The sequence below is a fragment of the Bos taurus genome, chromosome 3 (genome assembly GCF_002263795.3).
Source record: "Bos taurus isolate L1 Dominette 01449 registration number 42190680 breed Hereford chromosome 3, ARS-UCD2.0, whole genome shotgun sequence".
In the NCBI taxonomy this organism is placed as follows: domain Eukaryota; kingdom Metazoa; phylum Chordata; class Mammalia; order Artiodactyla; family Bovidae; genus Bos; species Bos taurus.
In genome coordinates, this window is record NC_037330.1 from 51,232,483 (window position 1) to 51,258,005 (window position 25,523).

Here is a 25,523-nt window from a genome sequence, read left to right on the forward strand (position 1 = left end):
TGTACTAGGATTCTGTGTAATACTTGTAAACTTCAAATAGGCTTGGTCCTCGATTTTGTTTTCTTGATCAAATCTTAGCTCAAAAAATAAATTTCTCTATTTTTAATACTTAAGACCAGGAAGACTCTGATGTTAGACCTCTTCCCACCTTTAAAACTAATCTTACATAATTTACTCTATCCTGGAGTCTATTTATTTTAAAGTATTTATATAGTATATGGAGTAGGTGGCTGCACGGGCACAGGAGGGCTGAGAGGAGCTACTCCACGTTCAAGGTCAGGAGGGGCGGTGGTGAGGAGATATCCCTTGTCCAAGGTAAGGAGCAGTGGCTGCGCTTTGCTGGAGCAGCTGTGAAGAGACACCCCATGTCCAAGGTAAGGGAAACCCAAGTAAGATGGTAAGTGTTGCAAGAGGGCATCAGAGGGCAGACACACTGAAACCATAATCACAGAAAACTAGTCAATCTAATCACATGGACCACAGCCTTGTCTAACTCAGTGAAACTAAGCCATGCCCTGTGGGGCCACCCAAGACAGGTGGGTCATGGTGGAGAGGTCTGACAGAATGTGGTCCACTACAGAATGGAATGGCAAACCACTTCAGTGTTCTTGCCTTGAGAACCCCATGAGCAGCATGAAAAGGCAAAATGATAGGATACTGAAAGAGGAACTCACCAGGTCAGTAAGTGCCCAATATGTTACTGGAGATCAGTGGAGAAATAACTCCAGAAAGAATGAAGGGATGGAGCCAAAAGCAAATACAATACCCAGTTGTGGATGTGACTGGTGATAGAAGCAAGGTCCGATGCTGTACAGAGCAATATTGCATAGGAACCTGGAATGTTAGGTCCATAAATTACGGCAAATTGGAAGTGGTCAAACAGGAGATGGCAAGAGTGAATGTCGACATTCTAAGAATCAGAGAACTAAGATGGACTGGAATGGGTGAATTTAACTCAGATGACCATTATATCTACTATTGTGGGCAGGAATCCCTCAGAAGAAATGGAGTAGGCATCATGGTCAACAAAAGAGTCCGAAATGCAGTACTTGGATGCAATCTCAAAAACGACAGAATGATCTCTGTTCATTTCCAAGACAAACCATTCAATATCACAGTAATCCAAGTTTATGCCTCAACCAGTAATGCTGAAGAAGCTGAAGTTGAACAGTTCAGTGAAGACCTACAAGACCTTTTAGAACTAACAACCAAAAAAGATGTCCTTTTCATTATAGGGGACTGGAATGCAAAAGTAGGAAGTCAAGAGATACCTGGAAAGAGAGGCAAATTTGGCCTTGAAATACGGAATGAAGCAGGTCAAAGGCTAATAGAGTTTTGCCAAGAGATCGCACTGGTCATAGCAAACACCATCTTCCAACAACACAAGAGAAGACTACACATGGACATCACCAGATGGTCAACACCAAAATCAGATTGATTATATTCTTTGCAGCCAAAGATGGAGAAGCTCTATACAGTCAGCAAAAACAAGACCGGGAGCTGACTGTGGCTCAGATCATGAACTCCTTTTGCCAAATTCAGACTTAAATTGAAGAAAGGAGGGAAAACCACTAGACCATTCAGTTCAGTTCAGTCACTCAGTTGTGTCCGACTCTTTGCGAGCCCATGAATTGCAGCACGCCAGGCTTCCCTGTCCATCACCAACTCCCGGAGTTCACTCAGACTCACGTCCATTGAGTCAGTGATGCCATCCAGCCATCTCATCCTCTGCCGTCCCCTTCTCCTCCTGCCCCCAATCCCTCCCAGCATCAGAGTCTTTTCATGACCTAAATCAATCCCTTATGATTATACAGTGGAAGTGAGAAATAGATTTAAGGGACTAGCTCTGATAGACAGAGTGCCTGATGAACTATGGACTGAGGTTCATGACATTGTACAGGAGACAGGGGTAAGACCATCCCCACGGAAAAGAAATGCAAAAAAGCAAAATGGCTGTCTGGGGAGGCCTTACAAATAGCTGTGAAAAGAAGAGAAGCGAAAAGCAAAGGAGAAAAGGAAAGATATAAGCATCTGAATGCAGAGTTCCAAAGAATAGCAAGAAGAGATAAGAAAGCCTTCCTCAGCAATCATTGCAAAGAAATAGAGGAAAACAACAGAATGGGAGAGACTAGAGATCTCTTCAAGAAAATTAGAGATACCAAGGGAACATTTCATGCAAAGATGGGCTCAATAAAGGACAGAAATGGTATGGACCTAACAGAAGCAGAAGAGATTAAGAAGAGGTGGCAAGAATACACAGAAGAACTGTCCAAAAAAATCTTCATGACCAAGATAATCACGATGGTGTGATCACTCACCTAGAGCCAGACATCCTGGAATGTGAAGTCAAGTGGACCTTAGAAAGCATCACTACGAACAAAGATAGTGGAGGTGATGGAATTCCAGTTGAGCTATTTCAAATCCTGAAAGATGATGCTGTGAAAGTGCTATACTCAATATGCCAGCAAATGTGGAAAACTCAGCAGTGGCCACAGGACTGGAAAAGGTCAGTTTTCATTCCAATCCCAAAGAAAGGCAATGCCAAAGAATGCTCAAACTACCACACAATTGCACTCATCTCACACACTAGTAAAGTAATGCTCAAAATTCTCCAAGCAGGCTTCAGAGCAATATGTGAACCGTGAACTTCCAGATGTTCAATCTGGTTTTAGAAAAGGCAGAGGAACCAGAGATCAAATTGCCAACATCCGCTGGATCATCGAAAAAGCAAGAGTTCCAGAAAAACATCTATTTCTGCTTCACTGACTATGCCAAAGCCTTTGACTGTGTGGATCACAATGAAATGTGGAAAATTCTGAAAGAGATGGGAATACCAGACCACCTGACCTGCCTCTTGAGAAACCTATATGCAGGTCAGGAAGCAACAGTTAGAACTGGACATGGAACAACAGACTGGTTCCAAATAGGAAAAGGAGTATGTCAAGGCTGTATATTGTCACCCTGCTTATTTAACTTATATGCAGAGTACATCATGAGAAACACTGGGCTGGAGGAAGTACAAGCTGGAATCAAGATTGCCGGGAGAAATATCAATAACCTCAGATATGCAGATGACACCACCCTTATGGCAGAAAGTGAAGAAGAACTAAAAAACCTCCTGATGAAAGTGAAAGAGGAGAGTGAAAAAGTGGGCTTAAAGCTCAACATTCAGAAAACGAAGATCATGGCATCTGGTCCCATCACTTCATGGCAAATAGATGGGGAAACAGTGGAAACAGTGTCAGACTTTATTTTTGGGGGCTCCAAAATCACTGCAGATGGTGATTGCAGCCATGAAATTAAAAGATGCTTACTCCTTGGAAGGAAAGTTATGACCAACCTAGACAGCATATTAAAAAGCAGAGACATTACTTTGCCAACAAAGGTCCATCTAGTCAAAGCTATGGTTTTTCCAGTGGTCATGTATGGATATGAGAGTTGGACTGTGAAGAAAGCTGAGGGCCGAAGAATTGATGCTTTTGAACTGTGGTGTTGGAGAAGACTCTTGAGAGTCCCTTGGACTGCAAGGAGATCCAACCAGTCCTTTCTAAAGGATATCAGTTCTGGGTGTTCTTTGGAAGGAATGATGCTAAAGCTGAAACTCCAGTACTTTGGCCACCTCATGCAAAGAGTTGACTCACTGGAAAACACTCTGATGCTGGGAGGGGTTGGGGGCAGGAGGAGAAGGGGACGACAGAGGATGAGATGGCTGGATGGCATCACTGATTTGATGGACGTGAGTCTGAGTGAACTCCGGGAGTTGGTGATGGATAGGGAGGCCTGGCGTGCTGTGATTCATGGGGTCGCAAAGAGTCGGACACTACTGAGCGACTGAACTGAACTGAACTGATAGTCCTTTAGAAATTTCAGCATTAACATTACATGGTGAGAATTCAATGTATATGCATTTTTAGACAATCTGTGATTTATATCTACAAAGTTTACATATGTTTCTTATATACAATTGACCATTTAGGAATGTTCACCATATGATAAAGAAGAAGAGTAACCCTCTAAAGCCTTCCTCTTAGACACACTTTCAGGTCTAGTACTATTCCTTTACATCGTTTTTACTATATTTTAACTTTTTAAATGATGGAGCTAGTATGTTATGAAATAGGCTTAGGGAAATAGTGCTAGGAGGTGTACTAGCAAAAAGCTCCAGTGTCCCACAGTTTTTCACCCTAGACATTTGGAGCTTGACCTCTGCCACAGCCATGAGAGCTACTGGTTGTGGCTTGAAGCTGTATGAGTTCCTATCTACTAGCCGATAAGGCACAAAAGATTCCCTATTCCATTCTTGCAAGGGCAATATACTCTTTGCATTTCAAACTGGAACTCTCAGTGTATGTCTCCATATCATTGGAATGCATGTCTAGGTTAGTATAATTTTCACATATATTAAGTTAGCTAGACTGAAACTCTAACCATCATTAATAATGTGTGTGTGTATGTGTGTGTATGTGTGCTGCTGCTGCTGCTAAGTGACTTCAGTCGTGTCCGACTCTGTGTGACCCCATAGACGGCAGCCCACCAGGCTCCCCCGTCCCTGGGATTCTCCAGGCAAGAACACTGGAGTGGGTTGCCATTTCCTTCTCCAATGCATGAAAGTGAAAAGTGAAAAGTGAAAGTGAAGTCGCTCAGTCGTGTCCGACCCTCAGCAACCCCATGGACTGTAGCCCACCAGGCTCCTCCGTCCATGGGATTTTCCAGGCAAGAGTACTGGAGTGGGTGCCATTGCCTTCTCCGGTGTGTATGTGTAAATGTGCTAAAAAACAAATAACATAAAACTTACCATCTTAATTATTTTTAAGTGTGTAGTACAGTCAGGTTGACTATATATGCCTTGCTGTGCAACAAACCTCTAGAACTTTTTCACCTTGCAAAACTGAAACTTAATCCTCATTGAACAATTATTCCCCTTTGCCTTGTCTCCCCAGACCCTGGCAGCCACCATTCTACTTTGTTACCCCTACTCGCTCGCACAGCAACAAAGACCCGAACACAGCCAAAAATAAATAAATAAATGAATAAAATAAATTAAAAAAAGAGAGTTTGACTATTTTGGTTAGCAACTTAGCAGCAGCAGCAGCATGTAAGTACACCAAGTAACTTTTAAAGTGAACACAACTGTACTCTTGATGTTAATTGCCTTTTGCACACCAAAAATACCTTATGTGGATTAAAATCTTAGTTTAGAGAAAACTGGGACAACTAAAATCTTCTTTTTAAGAAGTAGGTTAATTAGAAAAATAGACATAAAAAAAAAAGAAAGAAAAATAGACATGGAAATGGATTTAGAATTCTGGACAATTTCTGATCTGGAATAGTTCCACTGTGCTAGTGGCCAAAAAGGTTTTCAAGGAAATAAAAAAGGTAGACAATATTTCACTTCCCATGTCAACTGGATATAAAAAATGATTATCACTTAAAAATTTAAAACTGTTTACTTGATTTAAAAAAGAGTCAAAATTATTTCCATCCAGGAACAGCTTTAGTTAATGAATAAATTTAAAAAAATTATTCTGAAATATAAAATAATAAAATTTAAATTATTTTTCATCTGGGCTTATAAAACTGTAAAAGTTTACCTGAGAGCTACTGAATATAGGCTTTTTGCCAAGTCTTCGGTCATCACCTTTGTCAAATGCAGCTGTAGGGGAAAAATAGCAATTTATTTTTATAGGAAGCACTCTTATTACCACAGAAGTAAAGGGATAATAATATATCAGCAGAAAATGGCTATATTTTGATGGAAATAACTTTTAAAAAGCTGAAACAATCTAATACACTAAATAACTATCTGCTTTAGAAGTTATCTTAAAGAAATTTATTTTGAATCTTATTTTCTTGTTCCTATGATTTTATGTTATTAAAATTAATACATGAGAAACATATAGCCTTGTGGAGAAGATTTGTACATTTACAAAAACCTAGAATTTTCTCAAGGTGTGAAATTTTAGAGATAACTTCCTTTTAGCTGGTTTTCCAAATTAAAAAAAAGTACAGATTGTGGCAAATGTAATATTTTATAAACTATTAAATATGAGAAAATTTCTACCCTAAAAATATAAAAACACTGTTAAAATTTTCTAATTTTGCAGGTATGTCAGGAGGAAAGAGTAAAGAGAAAAAATATGGTTTTGTTGAAAATAAAACATAAGACAGTCCTTAAACTTTATATCATTCTTTTTAGAATTACATAAAAATTCATTTTATAGATTTAGGTTTATATGGAAATTATTGGGGAACTCAGTTGATATTCTTTAAATAAGAATTTAAATGACGTCAGGGAAAAATATAGGAATAATGATACAAGAGCTGTAAATATAGTTTAGCTAATGGATTTTTTCCTTTTGAAGGTTATATAGCTTTAAAATATATTTTGAAGAGATATATATAATTTCCAATTTTATTTTTATTAAAATAGCTGATGAAAAATACATTAAATTATCTGTAATTCTACCATACACCTTCTACTATCTCTGTTCTATAGGAATTATAAGACAAAGCAGGTTCCTAGAAATAAAATTACAAGGACTGGTTTGTGGTCAGCAAATGACTGTACAAAAATATACAGGTAGAAATTAATTCAAGATTTCTCCCAAAGATCAGTAACTCAAACTAGAACATAAGAAGTGTTATAAAAAAGAGAACCCAGAATTACTCCTTTATCTGGGATTTCCCAATGCAGTAATTATGCATAGGTCAGGACTCATTATAATTCAACATATTTAAGATTTTAAAAATTATTTTTACACTGATGTAGTAGATTGAAAAGTTCTTTTTGACAATTAGTTGGAATGCCAATAACATTTTGTTGTAGGTATGTGTATGTGTTTGTATTTACATGTATTTTATATTAGCACTCTGCAGAACTAAGATAAAGAAGATTGTTTGGGACCCAACTATGAAATCCTTTAAAAAACGGAGAAAAACAAAGTTTACTTTCAAACAGAAGAGAGTTGACTGACACCTACGCATGGAATGCTGATCTTATTTTTTCACACTGAATCATACAGATGAACTGTCATCTAAAAATCAGAACAGAAATAGTCACAGGAAAAAAATTTCAATTTATAAAGACCTTCTCATGACTTTTGTTGTTTCATAGATTTTGTTGTTTTATTATTTTGTTGGATTTCTTTGCAAAGTATTCCTGAGATCACATCTAGCTACACTAGCATATTATACTCCTAACACAAGACAGAGCAGATCATATTCTGACTAAACCATTAAAGAATTTAATATATCCATGTGTTATCAAGAATATATTATATCATATATGTCTTCCATGTTTTATAGTACAGAAATGTTTGCTTCATAAAATACAGTCTCTTAAAATGTTTTGAAAAATAAACTTACTGAATCTGTCAATATTTTTCCTAAGGTACCTGCTTTAATCCAAAAATAGTCATGAAGCCATTTTTAGTTCCACACCCTCAATTTTCTATTGTAACATTTTGAACACATTCTGAGCAGTATACCTCCTTTGTTTAATGCTAACATTTCAAATGGTACCTATTAAATGTCAAAGACGACTGTGCGGCTCCTGCGGGACACTCCGCAATAGCACACATCATATCACTGAACCAATCGATCGTGAAATAAAGCCATCTAATCTAAGCAAAACCACAAGGAAGGGTATCTTATGCAAAAGAAGATGGAAAAGCTTTATGGAAAAATATATTTTGAAAGGGAGAGAAAGTATGTTTGGTAATCTGTTCTGTATGGGTTACATTTTCTATACTTCTAATCTCTCTACAAGAATGCTTTTAAGCAAATTTGCTAGAACACTTGCTAATACAAAGTAGAATTATATATGTATGTATAAAGGAAATGAGTTTCATTTTCAAAAAACAAACAAAAAAAAGCATGATTTATTAAAACTGCCTAAACATACTATCACTAGTTTCAATTAGCAGGCTGTTACCGAACGGAAGCAAATAAACATTAACCCTACCACTTACTGGAATTCCTTTAAAACATCCCTTGTCACAATTATAGGAATAAAAAATCTCAAGGCTAACATACCTGCTTGGATTTTCTGTTGATCATCTGTGCTCATCAGCTTCCAGCTTTCTGTGTGACGAACAGCATAGAAAGACTGAACCAGGAAGATCCACAGCTTATCACGCAGAGCCTGGATCTTGCACGTAAAACCCTGTGTTCAGGCAACAAATCAGCAGCTGGTGAGAGCCACATTGTCATAGCAACCAGTCATTATTCCTTTCCGAATCTACTTACTCCTAAGCTAGATCAATGATGTCATCACTTAGATTTTTAAGATCGTAGGGTACAAGATATTTATGAAGGCTTACTCTTCAATAACAGAATTTTATAGTGAACACGAACCTTACTCTTTCACTCTTGTCCTTTTAACCACTGTTTTAAACTACCAATAACCTTTATATAAATACCTTCCACATCCTTTTCAAATCAACTATGACATTACAAGGTCAAATATCCTATGCAGTAATAATAAATATGATGACAATTTTTTGTCATTCTTGTTGAAAAAATTGTCAATATTTGCAATTAGCTTATTTATTACCATTCATGAATTGTTTAAAAATAAAATATATTTTAATTTTGCCTTTTCCCAGTCAATCCAACTTTAACTGATTTTTTTCTTAAAACAAAAAGGAATTAAAAAATATATTATAAAATTAAAAGATACTGATGATTAAAACTCTAAAACATCCTTTAAAATTCTTTAAGTTTTATATTTAGGAAATTTAATGGAGAGACTGGGGAGAAATACTAAAGTTATGCTGTACCAATTAATATTGCTACCAAACTATGCTTAGAATTAGCCAGCCAAACTTCTAAATTTCTAAACTTCTATAATTATAGTAAGTCCATTTAGAGGTAAATGAAATTTTTAAAATTATGCATGACAAGAAATCCCAAATATACATAAAACTTCAGACTATAACCAACCCCCAGGTATCAAACACTTAGTTTTAATGAATCATGCAACATTTAAAATATGTATATATTTAAAAATCTTATAATACTTTAAATATTTCATCATTTTAATTAATTTTTATGATATTTAATACCATTTCTTTTGTACTGTCAGAGTTCAGTAATGTGTCCAGAGCCATAAGAAGCGAGCAACTATTCTCAGTGGTAATGTTTTCTTCAACAGCTTTAAAAATTTTGTCCAACAGATCAGATGTGCTACTCATTGCTTGTGACTATAAAACACAGAAATTGACATATAATAGGAATATGTGTAAGAAATGTGGAAGTCTGGCATGCATCTGGCCATTCATAACTGGTTATATGAATTCAATCAGAAAACTTATTTCTTCTGTTAATAATAATATAATTATTATAATTATAATAATAAATATTATACTAAACCCTTTCCTCTGTTAAAAATATCTGCGTGTGCACACACACACACACTTCTTAAGAGCCAAAACAGTACTAAGACAGAGCCTAGAAATAAGTAATAAAAGTCCTTTAGTAACTAAATTTAGAGAATGTGGGTCCCAGTAAGAGAATTTTTCATGGACCATAATTGTATTACTGCTCAAAACATCTTTATGACTTCAATTTCTAAAGTACGGCTTAGCTGACTGAGGACTGGAGTTGGCTATAGTTACACTGTGCCTTGCCAGGGCACTCCAACCTGTCCCTTCCTCCCTTCATTATCTTATGTACGAGCCAAAAATCCTGTCCATCACTGCCCTAAATCCTAGGCAAACATGCCATCTGGTATGGAATTTACTTAAGTCATACTAATTTAATCAAAGGGAGCCTGCATTTGAAAACTCTTACATAATTATAATCAAAACACAAAGATGGGACTAAATATAGGATATAATTTTAGACATAGTACCTGTAACAGAAGAGCAAAATTTTCACTTTGAATGATCTTGGAGAAATTTTCTATAATAAATGCAATGCATTCTTCTTGGAGCTGAGATGCCATGATCAATGCTGACTCTGTCCACTTCACTCTGGGTAAACTGACGATTAGCCTGTCACTTTCCATCAGAAGAAAAGCAGCATTCTTATCATTCTTATAATTTTGAAAATATTGGGGAAAAAAGTTAGATTACTGCTCATAAAAAAAACTTTTCAAGCAAATTAAATACTTTCATTTTCTTGCGATGCTTCCTGCAAAAAAACCAAAATTCCAGATAGCTAATATCTTTGTCATTAGCTTTACATATTTATTCATTCATTCAAAATTATCCTAAAAGGGCAAACTTTGAGCTGGAAACAAATCACCTTTAAAGCAAAGTTAAAAGAAACATGAGAGCAAAGTTACAAAATAACTACAAAGAAAAGCCTGACTTCCCTGAGATTTTTCACTACTGAATTAATTTCTGTGCTTACAGATATTCATAGCTGCATGGAGATACACTGACACAGTATTATTTCTTTTCTGACTATAAAATACATGTTCTTTATTACAAATTTAGAAAGGGTAAAAATTACTTCCAAATCCAAGTGACTTGCTTCTTCCTAAGACTCTTTTTATATTTTATTTATTTAATAATGATTCATTTTTACACCATAGGAAAGAATATTATGAATATTTATCTCTATGAAAAAAATGGAATGACAATTCACAAATACCATGTGCTCCAAGGAAAACGAAAAAATGGCAACTTATAAATTACTGTATTTTATTCATTTCATTTTTAATTCTTAAACAATCCTTAAATAGAACATACCTATTTACTGAATAAATAGTTATCTGATCAATTGTAGTAGACGGAAAACATAGCCACAAATTCTTTGTAGCTCAGCTCTTCAAGAGGTGGACTTGACTCCTCATCCCTTGATTCTAAACTAGCTAGTTCACTTGCTGGCACAAACAAAGATATTGTGCAAGTTTCAGAGCCTAGATCTCAAATACCCTTGTAGCCTGTATCTTTACCTTCTTGGTTCTGGGACCACAAAGCCAAAAAGAAGCCTGGTAAGAAAGCCCAAGGGTGCAGGAGGCCCAGCCTCCAACTTGGCCATCAGCTGAAAGCAGACTCAGGACTGAGCTCAGGCAAGATATGCAAAAAAATCACCCAGTCGACTCACAGAGAATTCAGTTCAGTTCAGTTCAGTCGCTCAGTTGTGTCTGACTCTTTGCGGCCCCATGAACCACAGCACGTCAGGCCTCCCTGTCCATCACCAACCCCCGGAGTTACCCAAACTCATGTCCATCGAGTTGGTGATGCCATTCAGCCATCTCATCCTCTGTCGTCCCCTTCTCCTCCTGCCCCCAATCCCTCCCAGCATCAGGGTCTTCTCAAATGAGTCAGCTCTTCGCATCAGGTGGCCAAAGTACTGGAGTCTCAGCTTCAACATCAGTCCTTCCAATGAACACCCAGGACTGGTCTCCTTTAGGATGGACTGGTTGGATCTCCTTGCAGTCCAAGGGACTCTCAAGAGTCTTCTCCAACACCACAGTTCAAAAGCATCAATTCTTTGGCGCTCAGCTTTCTTCACAGTCCAACTCTCACATCCATACATGACCATTGGAAAAACCATAGCCTTGACTAGATGGATCTCTGTTGAGAAAGTAATGTCTCTGCTTTTTAATATGCTGTCTAGGTTGGTCATAACTTTCCTTCCAAGGAGTAAGCATCTTTTAATTTCATGGCTGCAATCACCATCTGCAGTGATTTTGGAGCCCCCAAAAATAAAGTCTGCCACTGTTTCCACTGTTTCCCCATCTATTTGCCATGAAGTGATGGGACCAGATGCCATGATCTTCATTTTCTGAATGTTGAGCTTTAAGCCAACTTTTTCACTCTCCTTTTTCAATTTCATCAAGAGGCTTTTTAATTCCTCTTCGCTTTCTGTCATAAGGGTATGTCTTCTTTATATCTGAGGTTATTGATATTTCTCCTGGCAATCTTGATTCCAGCTTGTGCTTCCTCCAGCCCAGCATTTCTCATGATGTACTCTGCATATAAGTTAAATAAGCAGGGTGACAATACTCAGCCTTGACGTACTCCTTTTCCTATTTGGAACCAGTCTATTGTTCTATGTCCAGTTCTAACTGTTGCTTCCTGACATAAATAACAGGTTTCTCAAGAGGAGAATAAATTTTATCAATAGTTTAAAGCCACTTAGTTTTGGGGTGATTTGCTACACAGCAATAAATAACTAGAAAACCTGGAAATTTTCCCTGATCTCTACACCTACACCAGATTCCTTTTACACATCATTGTATCCACAGGGCCTAGTATAGAACAGGGTCATAGCAGACACTCAAATGTTTATTGATCTCTAAGCACATCAGAGACTTAGAGTCTGTAAGTGAATTCTTAAGCTAAATTAAGTTTAAACTTTGAACATCAAAACTTTAAAAATTTCACCCATTTACTAAGAATTCTTTCAAAACATATTATATACTTCCCCTGCTTTATTTAGAGTAAAAAAAATTGTAATATGCTATAATTCAAGTCTTTAAAAAATTTACATATTTATTATAATTTACTGTTATCCTTTCCTCCACTGATGACTTCCTGAGTAATTGTGCAATTACTAAGAGTTTTAGGCAATAAACCAAATTTGTTCTATTATAGGGACTGTTCTAGTATTAGAGACAAGTATAATCAAATAAACTTGGCAGGTATCTATTAAATGCTTACTATATTCATAATGTTATGTGCTCTGACAGTAATCTTTTTAAAAAATATAGATGTATAGTTGTCATAATTTAGCTTGAAATTTATTGGAAAACTAAAATATGGACATAAATGCTAACAGATGGTATGTCATCTTATTCCATACTGATTTGAATATATAATAATATTAAATGTTAAGAGTAGCTTGAGGTTCAAAGAAGGAAGGAAATGTAATATACTGCTAGATCAAACATAAAATTTTAAATTCAATAGTTACATGGTTCAAATTTCAACATATATAAAAGGCATTACTAAGAAGTCTCCCACTCCTGTCCCGAGCCACCTATTTTCCCTTGTCCCAATCAATATTACTTATTTTCTGTATTTTTCCCGAGTTATCTTATGTATAACAAATAAAAAAGGTAATTTTTCCCTCATTTTCCTCAAATGGAGGCATTAATATGCACAGTACTCTGTACTTTGCTTTTATACTGAGCGTACACCTTAAATATTTTTGTTATCAGAATATAAAGAGCCTTATTATTATTTCAACATCTACAGAACAGTCCCTAATATGGACATAAGATACAACCAGACCTCTACTTGTAGATATTTATGTTGTTTCCAGTTTTTGCTATTACAATGTTGTAATGAAGAACCATGTAGATAACATTATTTCACATGAATGTAAATATATCTAAGGGATAAAATTAATATGCTGGGTCAATATTGCTGGATCAATACTAGTCTTATCTAGGAACTGCCTAATAACTGAGCCTAAGGAATAGGCTTGGATGCCAGTGATCCCAAGAGAGTGAAATAGGGAAGGAGAGAAAGTCAATGGAAGGATATGTTTCCTAGCTGATTGCTAACAAAAGTGTGATCCGCAATACCCATCACCTGAAGCTTGTTAGAAATGCAGAATCTCAGGCTCCACCCCTGACTTACTGATTTAGAATCTACATTTGACCAAGACTCTGAAGTGGTTTTTTTTTTTTTTTTGGCTGTGCCATGCTGCATGTAGGATCTCAGCTCCCCAACCAGGGATTGAATCCTGTGTCCCTTGCAGTGGAAGCATGGAGTCCTAACCACTGGACCGCCAAGGAATTCCTGATCCTGAAGTGTTTGTATATACAGTTTGAGAAGCAATAATATATAGCAATTGTTGTTGCAGGCAACAGGGGATCAGTCTTGCTTGGTATCCCCTGAAGAGCTACAGAGAATACAATTTGAATTATTCACCTAAAGGGCTAGATCAGGGATATACTTAGTTACTGGTTCCCGTCTCCTGTTGGTCAAGGTTTGTGCCCTGGGATATTCCCTTTCACGGTTTGCATAACTGTGGGTACCCGGGGTGGAGCAGCGGTGAAGCCTCAGAACAGGAACTGAGAAGTATGTGTGATGTGGCTGAGGAAAGTGTTGTCAGGTCACACCCGCGTGCAGCTGCACGCTGCAGCAATGGCTGAACACACATGGGTCAAGAGGACAGGAGGTGGGGCACCAGAAGGATATAAATATTGCTAGCACATATTCAACGCAGTGCTGTTTTCCAAACTGTAGTTTTCTCCCCTAGCAACCTAGAGAAATATATTTAGTGGTTTACAATCAGCATTAGAAAACAAGAAAGAGAAAGGAGAAAAATATAAAATATCAGAACATCATATTTAATATGGTATGTATTCATTTTGGAAACTTGTTTCAGTTCTACATGTGTGAGTGTACTGGGTTATAATATAAAAAGAACTTGCTCTGGGTCAGTCAAAAAAGTTTGAAAAACACAGCGAAAATTGTACCAATATATTCCCTTTCCAGGAATGGAGTACTTCTTTCCTACATCCTTGTTAAAATAGTACAAATTTCCTTTATTTTGCTCCCTACTAAATTGATAGATATGCATTTATAGAATATGGTCTGACACTGTAATTTTTTAAAAAATGTATTTATTTGGTTGCACTGGGTCTTAGCTGCAGCATGTGGGATCTAGTTCCCTGACCAGTGATTGAACCTGGGTGCCCTGCATTGGGAGCATGGAGTCATAGCCATTGGACCACCAGGGAAGTCGAGACACTGTAATTTTAATGTCCATTTCTCTTAAATGAAGTTGAGGACTGTTCATCAAATAAGAGGCAATGTATTTGCTTTGTGAACTACCTAATCTTATCCTACATTTAGCTATTTTTAAAAAATCAACTGGTAGGAACTCTCTGTAAAAGAAAAATTAGAGTAAGAGTATGATATAAACAGTCTTTTGCCTTTTGATTTTGTAGAGGATGAGATGGTTGGATGGCATCACCAACTCAATGGACATGAGTTTGAGTAAACTCAGGGGGTTAGTGATGGACAGGGAGGCCTGGTGAGCTGCAGTCCATGGGGTTGCAAAGAGTCGGACATGACTGAGCGACTGAAATGAACTGAACTGAACTGATGATAATTTTTAATATATAGAAATTTTGCATTTTTATGGAACTAAATTATTTTACAGCTTCTAAATTTTGTATCCTCACTGCCCTGATGAGGTTATAAACTAATTCTTCCAGGGCTTACTGTAGTCTTTTAATGGCCTCATTTTCTTTACTTTCAAATCTTTGATCCATTTGGAATGTATACCAGCATACCAGGATGTGATATATAGATCCAGCTTTTTTGCAGCAAAATTCCTGGTTGTTGTCCTAACATCATATACTGAATAAACACTGACTCATACTATTTAATTCTTTTGATACTGTGTCAATTAAATAAACTTCAGTTATCTTTTGGTCTAGGACTAACAGCATTTTATATATGTATATACACACACACACACACACACACCCCTTCAGTTTTACCCCAGTAACTATTTTTGTTTCAATTTTTCTATATTTAAGAATGATTCATAATTTGCTTTTTTAAAAAAAGGCTTAAACAAAACATTTGAAACAGAAAATTTAATCATGCTTTGAAATAGCTCAAGTAGTCAGAAGCCCTAACACACACCTTTCTCCTTCTACTCACTTCTCTACCCTGCTGTCTCTTCTTCCCCAAAGCAATAGTTTGTACTTGGTAGGAGGGAGCAGCCATTTCTTACCGAACTGCAACATAGTGACCAAGAAGAAGTCCCTCATATTAAAATTAAAAAAAAATTCTCCGTAAATAGTCCAATGCAGCACATTCTTACCTCCACTGGTATAGGACAGTGTTTGGCACATTACTGATGGAGTAATGTCCCTGCCATTGAACTGTATTAGAGCCAAAGAAAAGAAAACCGCTTAACCTTTCATTTTTTTGGATAACATATTTTAAATTTTAATTTGAAAAAATTAAAAATATTCTATTTTATTAAAAAAAAGCAAATATATTTTATTTATATAATAAAATATGAAGATTACATTAAGGTTTGAATATCCACAAAGAAAGACAAAAGTTTACATTTTCATTGTAATCACCGTGATGTCAAAAGGCTTTTAATCATATGGAATGTTTGGTTGTTCTGATGGTCATTTTTATATGTCTTAAAAGGAAAAATCAAGGATTTACAAAGCTTACAAGAAACTGATTAGAGCTATAAAACCAAAATAAAATATTGTAGGAGAGGGAGAGGCACAGTATGAAGAGCTTATTCTTCAAATATACTTAACACTTGTTTAAAAAAAAAAACTTATTGAGACAGTCAGTTAAGATCCCTCCCAATCTGGCCTTAGCCTCTCCCCAGACTTATCTTCTCTCATTATTTTAGTTACAACACAATATTGGCACTGCTTGGTCTCTAGGGCCATGGTCACATTTTAAAATTCTGTCAGGAATGCCCTAACATACTTTTTAATTTTGAAACTGTCTTCTATCTTCCGGTTCATCTCATGTTACTTCTATCCTTCTAATCAGAATCAATTGTTTTTTACTTCTGTAATTCCATGTATATACCTGAATTATAAACTATACTTATTCATTTATTTACCTATCAATATATACCAAGTACCTACAATGTTCTAGGCATTACCCTAAGGCTGGCGCTACAAAGGTAAATAAGACTCACAGGGAACTTAATGTTCATATTCATCATAGTCTAACTTGTACTTTGCATCATTATTTAAGTGCCTATTCTTCCAGAGATTTGTGAGTTCCTTGAAGTCAGGGCCCACACTTCCAAAAAAAGCTTCTTTGCCCATGTTGAACATCTATTATATTACCTTTAGAATGGCAGCAATTGGTTTTAATACCTGGCTTTGTCATTTACCAACACTGTGAATGTGAATAAAGCATTAACCTTTCTGATTCGTTTTTTCATATACAAAATGGAGGTAATAGTACCTATGTTATACATGATTTCAAAAAATAAAAAGTATACTTTGAACCACAGAGGTCCTTTAAAAATCCACTAAATAATAATAATAGTTGCAATAGTAATAAATGACATTTTTACTTCTATTGAACTGAATTACAACTGGGCCATTTATTTGCCTTCATGAATAGAGATTAACTATTCAATGACTAAAGAAACTAATACAAAATCAGTCAGTTCAATTCAGTCGCTCAGTTGTGTCACACTCTTTGCAGCCCCATGGACTGCAGCATGACAGGCTTCCCTGTCCATCGCCAACTCCTAGAGCTTGCTCAAGTCAAACTCATGTCCATCGAGTTGGTGATGCCATCCAACCATCTCATCCTCTATCGTCCCGTTCTCCTGTCTTCAATCTTTCCCATCATCAGAGCCTTTTCAAGTGAGTCAGTTCTTTGCATCAGGTGGCCAAGTATTGGAGCTTCAGCTTCAGCATCAGTCCTTCCAATGAATATGCAGGACTGATTTCCTTTAGGGTGGACTGGTTGGATGTCCTTGCTGTCCAAGGGACTCTCAAGAGTCTTCTGCAACACCACAGTTCAAAAGCATCAATTCTCTGGTGCTCAGCTTTCTTTATAGTCCAACTCTCACATCCATACATGACTATTGGAAAAACCATAGCTTTGACTAGACGGACCTTTGTGGGCAAAGTAATGTCTCTGCTTTTTAATATTCTGTCTAGCTAGGTCATAGCTTTTCTTCCAAGGAGCAAGCGTCTTTTAATTTCATGGCTGCAGTCACCATCTGCAGTGATTTTGGAGCCCCAAAATAAAGTCTGTCACTGTTTCCATTGTTTCACCGTCTATTTGCCATGAAGTGATGGGACCAGATGCCATGATCTTAGGTTTATGAATGCTGAGCTGTAAGCCAGATTTTTCAGTCTCCTCTTTCACTTTCATCAAGAGGCTCTTTAGTTCTTCTTCATTTTCTGCCATAAGGGTGGTGTCATCTGCATATCTGAGGTTATTGATATTTCTCCCGGCAATCTTGATTCCAGCTTGTGTTTTATTTCCAGCCCAGCATTTTGCATTTTAACTCTGCATAGAAGTTAAATAAGCAGGGTGACAATATATAGCCTTGACATACTCCTTTCCCCATTTGGAACCAGTCTGTGCTTTTGTGTCCAGTTGCTTTTTGACCTGCACACAGATTTCTCAGGAAGCAGGTCAGGTGGTCTGGTATTCTCATCTCTTGAAGAATTTTCCAGTTTGTTGTGACCCACACAGTCAAAAGCTTTGGCATAGCCAATAAAGCAGAAGTAGATGTTTTTCTGGAACTCTCTTGCTTTTTCAATGATCCAAAGGATGTTGGCAATTTGATCTCTGGTTCCTCTGTCTTTTCTAAATCCAGCTTGAACATCTGGAAATTCATAGTTCATGGACTGGTGAAGCCTGGCTTGCAGAATTTTGAGCATTACTTTACTAGCGTGTGAGATGAATGCAACTGTGCAGTAGTTTGAACATTCTTTGGCATTGCCTTTCTTTGGGATTGGAATGAAAACTGACCTTTTCCAGTCCTGTGGCCACTGCTGAGTTTTCCAAATTTGCTGGCATACTGAGTGCAGCACTTTCACAGCATCATCTTTTAGGATTTGAAATAGCTCAAAAATAGTTCTTGTTTTTTTAAAAACAACATGGCAGAGTAGGAGGACATGCGCTCATCTTCTGTGAGAGCTCCAAAATTACACCGAGCTGCTGAACAATCATCGACAGGAGAATGTTGGATCCCACCAAAAGAAGATACTGCATGTCCAAGGGCAAAGTAGAAGCTCCAGCAAGATGGTAGGAGAGGTGAAATCACGTTTAGAATCAAACCCCATACGCACCAGAGATACTAGGAGGGCTCAAACAAAACCTTTTGTGTACCAGGACCCAGAGACCCCACAGAGACTGAGCCAGACCTGCCTTTGAGTGTCTGAATGTCTTCTGTGGCAATATGGGTCAGTAGTGGCTTGCCTCAGGGGCAGGGGCTCTGGGTGCAGCAGACCTGGATCATAGAGCATATGGCAAAAGCACTCTTGGAGGAGGTTGCCATTAACCCCACCATAGAGCTGCTGAGCAGAAGACCCACAAACTGCAGAACAATTATACCAAATGATGCAAAACATTAAGTAACAAAACTATAAAGTCCTTCATAAAACAGATTTAGATTTACTTTTTACAGTGGTATCTCATCAGCTGATGGCCTGAACTTATTTCTTTAGATAGATTTAGATATCATCTTCTATATAACCCAGTATGACATACTGTTCATGGTTCAACATAGAAACAGAACCACTAAGAGGTGTGTATATATATATGCTGCTGCTGCTAAGTCGCTTCAGTCGTATCTGACTCTGTGAGACCCCATGGACGGCAGCCCACCAGGCTCCCCTGTCCCTCGGATTCTCCAGGCAAGAACACTGGAGTGGGTTGCCTTTTCCTTCTCCAATGCATGAAAGTGAAAAGTGAAAGTGAAGTCGCTCAGTCGTGTCTGACTCTTAGCGACCCCATGGACTGTATAGCCCACCAGGCTCCTCTGTCCATGGGATTTTCCAGGCAAGAGTACTGGAGTGGGGTGCCATTGCCTTCTCTGGTATATATATATATATATACACACATACATATATATATATAAAGTATTATTAAAGGGATTTGACCGTATGCTATTATGGGAGCTGGCTGAGCAATCTTTGTATATGATGATGTAGTTTGAAGTCCACAAGGAAAGCAGTTGAGAAGGGATGATGGAGGGATAAGGACAAGCTGACACCCAAGAGCACACGCTATAACCCACATGGATGGGCTCATTTCAGGTCTCACTGCCTCCAACCTGGATGCAATGAGTGTCCTTCAGGAGATGCTAGGACCCTTCATCACAGAGCTAAACATGTCCCTGGCCCAGGGGTAAGAGAAAGCAAAGAGGATAGGGAGCAAAGTGAAGCAGTGCAAAGAAGGAAATTCTGGGAAGCACAGTTTATCCTAACCAAGCTGACATACTGCAGAGACACCACAGTCCATCCCTTGTTAATTAGGCACCCATACAATTTCTTTAAATCATAGTTAACTCCTAAATGGAGACAGAAAGTCATGCTAAAGCCTGACAAATACAACTATACAACAAATATGCTAACGCTTTCCGTAAAATAGGAAACAAAGTCTCTTGTTTTGCCTTTGGGTGATGTTCACGTTCTTCAAACTGATCCAAACTCCCCCTTGGTATCCTGAGATACTAAGATATATAAAATTAACTATTATTAACATGTCTTATATTAAATGGTAGGGGAATGAGACAGTGGTAGAAAACAAAAATACTTGGTTAATATATACAAAAACATTCATATAAAAAGGGGAAATGAGGATTTCCCTGGTGGTTAAAAATCCTCCTGCCAATGCAGGGGACACGAATTCAATCCCTGGTCTGGGAAGATTGCACATGCTTCCCAGCAATTAAGCCTGTGTGTCACAACCACTGCACCTGTGCTCTAGAGCCCATGAGCAGCAACCACTGAGCCCAAGAACTTAGAGCCCATGCTGTGCAACAAGAGAAGCCATTGCAATAAGGAGCCCATGCACCACAACTAAACAGCAGCCCCACTCACCACAACTAGAGGAAGCCCACATGTAGCAATGAAGACCCAGCACAGCCAAAAAAAAAAAACAGGTGGGAATCAATATGTTTATATCACAACTACTACAATGCTCATTTCTGAACCTGGTCACGTGGTCATACCGAGTATTTATAATTACCTTTTCCCACAATCATTCCATGTTTCCTTTGCCCTCAACAAGTACCTATGCTATTTATACCTCTTTTATCTGGTAAGGTGGCCCAAACTTTTATTCCTGAAGTGCTATTTAAATTGGGGTTTTTAACTGATTTAATCACAAGACAGGGGAGTACTGCATTCCGGATGTACTCTTCCTTACCCACATTATATAGTATCAACCCAATTCTTCCCTAATAGGCTCAATCTAACAAGAATTCCTCTTCTCTATCTGTTGATTTACACGGTGGCCATAAGGAGGCAGTCCCAACTTCCACTTCAATGGTATCATGTGTGTCCTCAGGTAGAAGCATTTATCTCTTTGGAACTAAGACCTCTAGACCAGCAGATCCTAAAGTTTCAGAGACGGGAAGCAAAAATTTTGGTAGTGGATCACGAAGAATAATTACACGTGAAGCCACTTTCACTTCCACACCTTGACTTCTGGACTTGTGGATCCTAGTTATGTCAAGAAACAGCACAATAAATCAAAAACTGATTTAGAGCATATACAACCTCCTGGAGGACACTGCACCAGTCCTACAAGGCTCTGCCACCTGGCTGCACTGCAACCAAGTCTTCAAAAGGCCATTCCTCCATGTTCTCAAGCCCGCTGCTTCAGGGTGACAGGGCGATGCTAGGACAAGTGAAACTGGTAAACACGGGCCCACTGCTGCACTTCATTTGCAGTGAAGTGAGTTTTTTAGTCAGAAATGATGCTGTGTAGAATAGTACGGTGGTGAAAAAGGCAGTAAGTCCATGGACAGCAGTTTTACCAGAAACACTGCCTTTGCCATGATGAAAGGCATGTAATTAATCTGCCACCTCTTGGAGAATGGTGCCGCTGTTTCAGTGTTGTCCCCTAAACTACCTTAGTAAGTGGAGGTACATATTACTGAGACAATGCCCCTTGCCCCTTTTGTTCATCAACAAATACATACTTTCTAGTGATTATGCTTCTCTGATTGAATTCTCCATTTGGTATGGAGGAACAGTCTTAAAGACAGGTTCTGAGAATTGGTTCTGGGTTATCTGGAATTGGCTCTTTCATCTTGTTTTTGTAACACAATTTTACTTGTGTATTTAAAACACTGAGAAAGTACTTATATAAAATTGAGTAAACTTTTTGATGACAAACACAAAGTATTCAGGTTATACTTACTAAAGAATGAATCAACATATTAAAACAACTTTTCTGAATCTCAGGAGGTACATTTGCAAAGCTTCTTTCAGACCAAAACCTTGCAAAGTGCTTTACAATCCACCTATTGAAAATAAAAGAATCTCAAGTTAAAGAAATGAAAATATTTTTCATTATAATATATTCAATAACATTTTGGTTTTCAATGATATAAATTTTAAATATGTATGTTTTAACTAATCCTAACAGTTAATTTTGTGAGTGCTGTAATGGACTTAAGTATGTTTCCTTTTCTGTAAACACATATTTTAAACGCACTTTGGGTTATGTGCATGGATTTTAATGTAAGTAACCATGGGTCAGCTAAAAAAGTCGATCCCAAGCATCTTGAGTAATATCTAAGTCAATACTTCTTCTCAATTGTTGTAACTAGTAGAGCATTAAGCTATTTACATTGTGCTTAAGAAAATAGGCCAAGTCTAAAATTTCCCAGAAACTTAGGAGAATGGAAAAACAAAACCCCTAAATCAATAGTATCAGTACTATTTCAGATCACTTACTTCATGCAGTCAGCAAAAAGACTTTCCACTCCAACTGAATGAGCAATAATCAGGCATTCTAATATAGATGCCAACCTTCTGGAAACAGGCTAAAATTGACAGAAAACACTACATTTACTCTTTATCAACTTATAAGGCTAAAAGTGGTTCATAAAAATGATCTGATTTATATACCTAAACTACAGAATAAATATATGTAATACAAAGTATTTATTCTTTTAAAATTAAGTATCACTGATAACCTTTAGTTTTAATAGCATTTGAGTTCTTTTAGCTGCCAGAATGAATAGTTTTTATTCTAATTTCTTTTAGCATAAATATTTTCTAGACTAAATGTAGTATAATAATTCCTAGCACATCACAATGCAACACAACCATAGGGTCTAATCTGCTTCCTAAAGTAGAAATGTAAGTACATGTGCAATGGGAGATCCTACACTGACCTCAGGCAAAATGACAGAATTTAATTAGATCATGATTATATGAACATATTTTAAAAAGTACATATACAGAAGTAATGAACTAAAACAATAAATAAATAAAATGTAGACACAAGTATTGAAAAACTCACTGTTCTTCGTATTAAACCTCAGTCAGTCAGTTTAATTCAGTTCAGTTGCTCAGTCTTGTCCAACTCTTTGTGACCCCATGGACTGTAGCATGTAGGGCTTCCCTGTCCATCACCAATTCCTGGAGCTTGCTCAAACACAAGTCTATTGAGTTGGCGATGGCATCCAACCATCTCATTCTTTGTCATACCCTTCTCCTCAGCCTTCAATCCTTCCCAGCATAAGGGTCTTTTCCAATGATCAGTTCTTTGCATCAGGTGGCCAAAGTATTAGAGCTTCAGCTTCAGCATCAGTCCTTCCAATGAATATTCAGGACTTATTTCCTTCAGGATGGACTGGCTGAATCTCCTTGCAGTCCAGGGGACTCTCAAGAGTCTTCTCCAACACCACAGTTCAAAAGCATCAATTCTTTGGTGCTCAGCTTTCTTTATACTCCAACTCTCACATCCATACATGACTACTGGAAAAACCATAGCTTTGACTAGACGGACCTTTGTTGGCAAAGTAAGGTCTCTGCTTTTTAATATGCTGTCTAGGTTGGTCATAACTTTTCTTCCAAGGAGCAAGTGTCTTTTAATTTCATGGCTGCAGTCATATCTGCAGTGATTTTGGAGCCCCCCAAAATAAAGTCTGTCACTGTTTCCATTGTTTCCCCATCTATTTGCCATGAACTGATGGGACCAGATGCCATGATCTTAGTTTTTTGAATGTTGAATTTTAGGCCAGCTTTTTCACTCTCCTCTTTCACTGTCATCAAGAGGATTTTTAGTTCTTCACTTTCTGCCATAAGGGTGGTGTCATCTGAATATCTGAGGTTATTGATATTTCTCCTGGCAATCTTGATTCCAGCTTGTGCTTTATTTCCAGCACAGCATTTTGCATTTTAACTCTGCATAGAAGTTAAATAAGCAGGGTGACAATATACAGCCTTTGATGTACTCCTTTCCTGATTTGGAACCAGTCTGTTGTTCCATGTCCAGTTCTAACTGTTGTTTCTTGACCTGCATACAGATTTCTCAGGAGGCAGGTCAGGTGGTCTGGTATTCCCATCACTTGAAGAATTTTCCACAGTTTGTTGTGATCCACAAAGTCAAAGGCTTTGGCATAGTCAATAAAGCAGAAATAGATGTTTTTCTGAAACTCTCTTGCTTTTTCAGTGATCCAACAGATGTTCACAATTTGACCTCTGGTTCCTCTGCCTTTTCTAAATACAGCTTGAACATCTGGAAGTTCACAGTTCATGGACTGCTGAAGCCTGGCTTGGAGAATTTTGAGCATTCCTTTGCTAGCATGTGAGATGCGTGTGACTGTGTGGAGTTTGAACATTCTTTGGCATAGCCTTTCTTTGTGATTAGAATGAAAATTGACCTTTTCCAGTCCTGTGGCCACTTCTGGGTTTCCAAATTTGCTGGCATATTGAGTGCAGCCCTTTCACAGCATCATCTTTTAGGATTTGAAATAGCTCAACTGGAATTCCATCATTTCTACTAGCTTTGTTCGTAGTGATGCTTCCTAAGGCCCACTTGACTTCGCACTCCAGGATGTCTGGCTCTAGGTGAGTGATGACACCATTGTGGTTATCTGGGTCATGGAGGTCTTTTTTGTGTAGTTCTTCTGTGTATTCTTGCTACCTCTCCTTAATATCTTCTGCTTCTGTTGGGTTGTGTATCATTTCTGTCCTTTATTATGCCCAGCTTTGTATGAAATGTTCGCTTGGTATCTCTAATTTTCTTGAAGAGATCTCTAGTCTTTCTCATCCTATTGTTTTCCTCTATTTGTTTACAATGATCACTGATGAAGGCTTTCTTCTCTCTCCTTGCTATTCTTTGGAACTCTGCATTCAAATGGGTATATCTTTCCCTTTCTCTTTGCCTTTGGCTTCTCTTCTTTTCATAGCTATTTGTAAGGCCTCCTCAGACAACCATTTTGCCTTTTTGCATTTCTTCTGCTTGGGGATGGTCTTGATCACTGCCTCCTGTACAATGTCACAAACCTCCGTCCATAGTTCTTCAGATACTCTATCAGATCTAACCCCTTGCATCTATTTGGCACTTTCATTGTATAATTGTAAGGGATTTAATTTAAGTCATAGTTGAATGGTAAGCCTTAATATGTGCTACATACTGCCTGTGCCATGTATTTTCAGGTTTTGGACTATGTTCCTAGGCACATCTATTGCCCTTTTGGGGTGAATACAATTCAGTTTCTTTTTGTACGCATTCACTAGTTGTGATCTGAATTTATACACTTAATAAAGACCAGCAATCAGCCCATTTGTATATATAGTATCTAAATATGTACTTCTGAAGATACTGTGCCCTCAGAGAAGGGCAAAAGCTTCTTCAGAAATGCCTCCACCATCAGTTCAGTTCCAACTCTTTGCAACCCCAAGGACTGCAGCACAACAGGCTTTCCTGTCCATCACCAGCTCCCGGAGATTGCTCAAACTCATGTCCACTGAGTTGGTGATGCCATCCAACCATCTCATCCTCTGTCGTCCCCTTCTCCTCCTGCCCTCAATCTTTCCCAGCATCAGGGTCTTTTCGAATGAGTTCTTCACATGCGGTGGCCAAAGTACTGGAGCTTCAGATTCAGCATCAGTC

At 37.7% G+C, this 25,523-nt stretch overlaps 1 protein-coding gene across 8 annotated transcripts in view; it reads right to left on the reverse strand.

The window, feature by feature from the left end:
• Nucleotides 1-25,523, reverse strand: part of BTBD8 (BTB domain containing 8) — a 93,928-nt gene that overhangs the window by 9,372 nt on the left and 59,033 nt on the right. For 6 of the 8 annotated variants that reach the window (NM_001424789.1, XM_024989022.2, XM_024989028.2 and 3 more), the window contains 6 exons: nt 22,352-22,440; nt 21,813-21,915; nt 9,854-10,036; nt 9,066-9,203; nt 8,035-8,164; nt 5,592-5,653 (listed from right to left, as the gene is read on the reverse strand). In NM_001424789.1, coding sequence (NP_001411718.1) covers nt 5,592-5,653; nt 8,035-8,164; nt 9,066-9,203; nt 9,854-10,036; nt 21,813-21,915; nt 22,352-22,440 — 705 coding nt within the window. Of the gene's footprint in view, nt 1-5,591; nt 5,654-8,034; nt 8,165-9,065; nt 9,204-9,853; nt 10,037-21,812; nt 21,916-22,351; nt 22,441-25,523 lie in introns of those variants that run through there. The other 2 variants (XM_010803305.3, XM_024989050.2) reach the window with 2 other exon arrangements.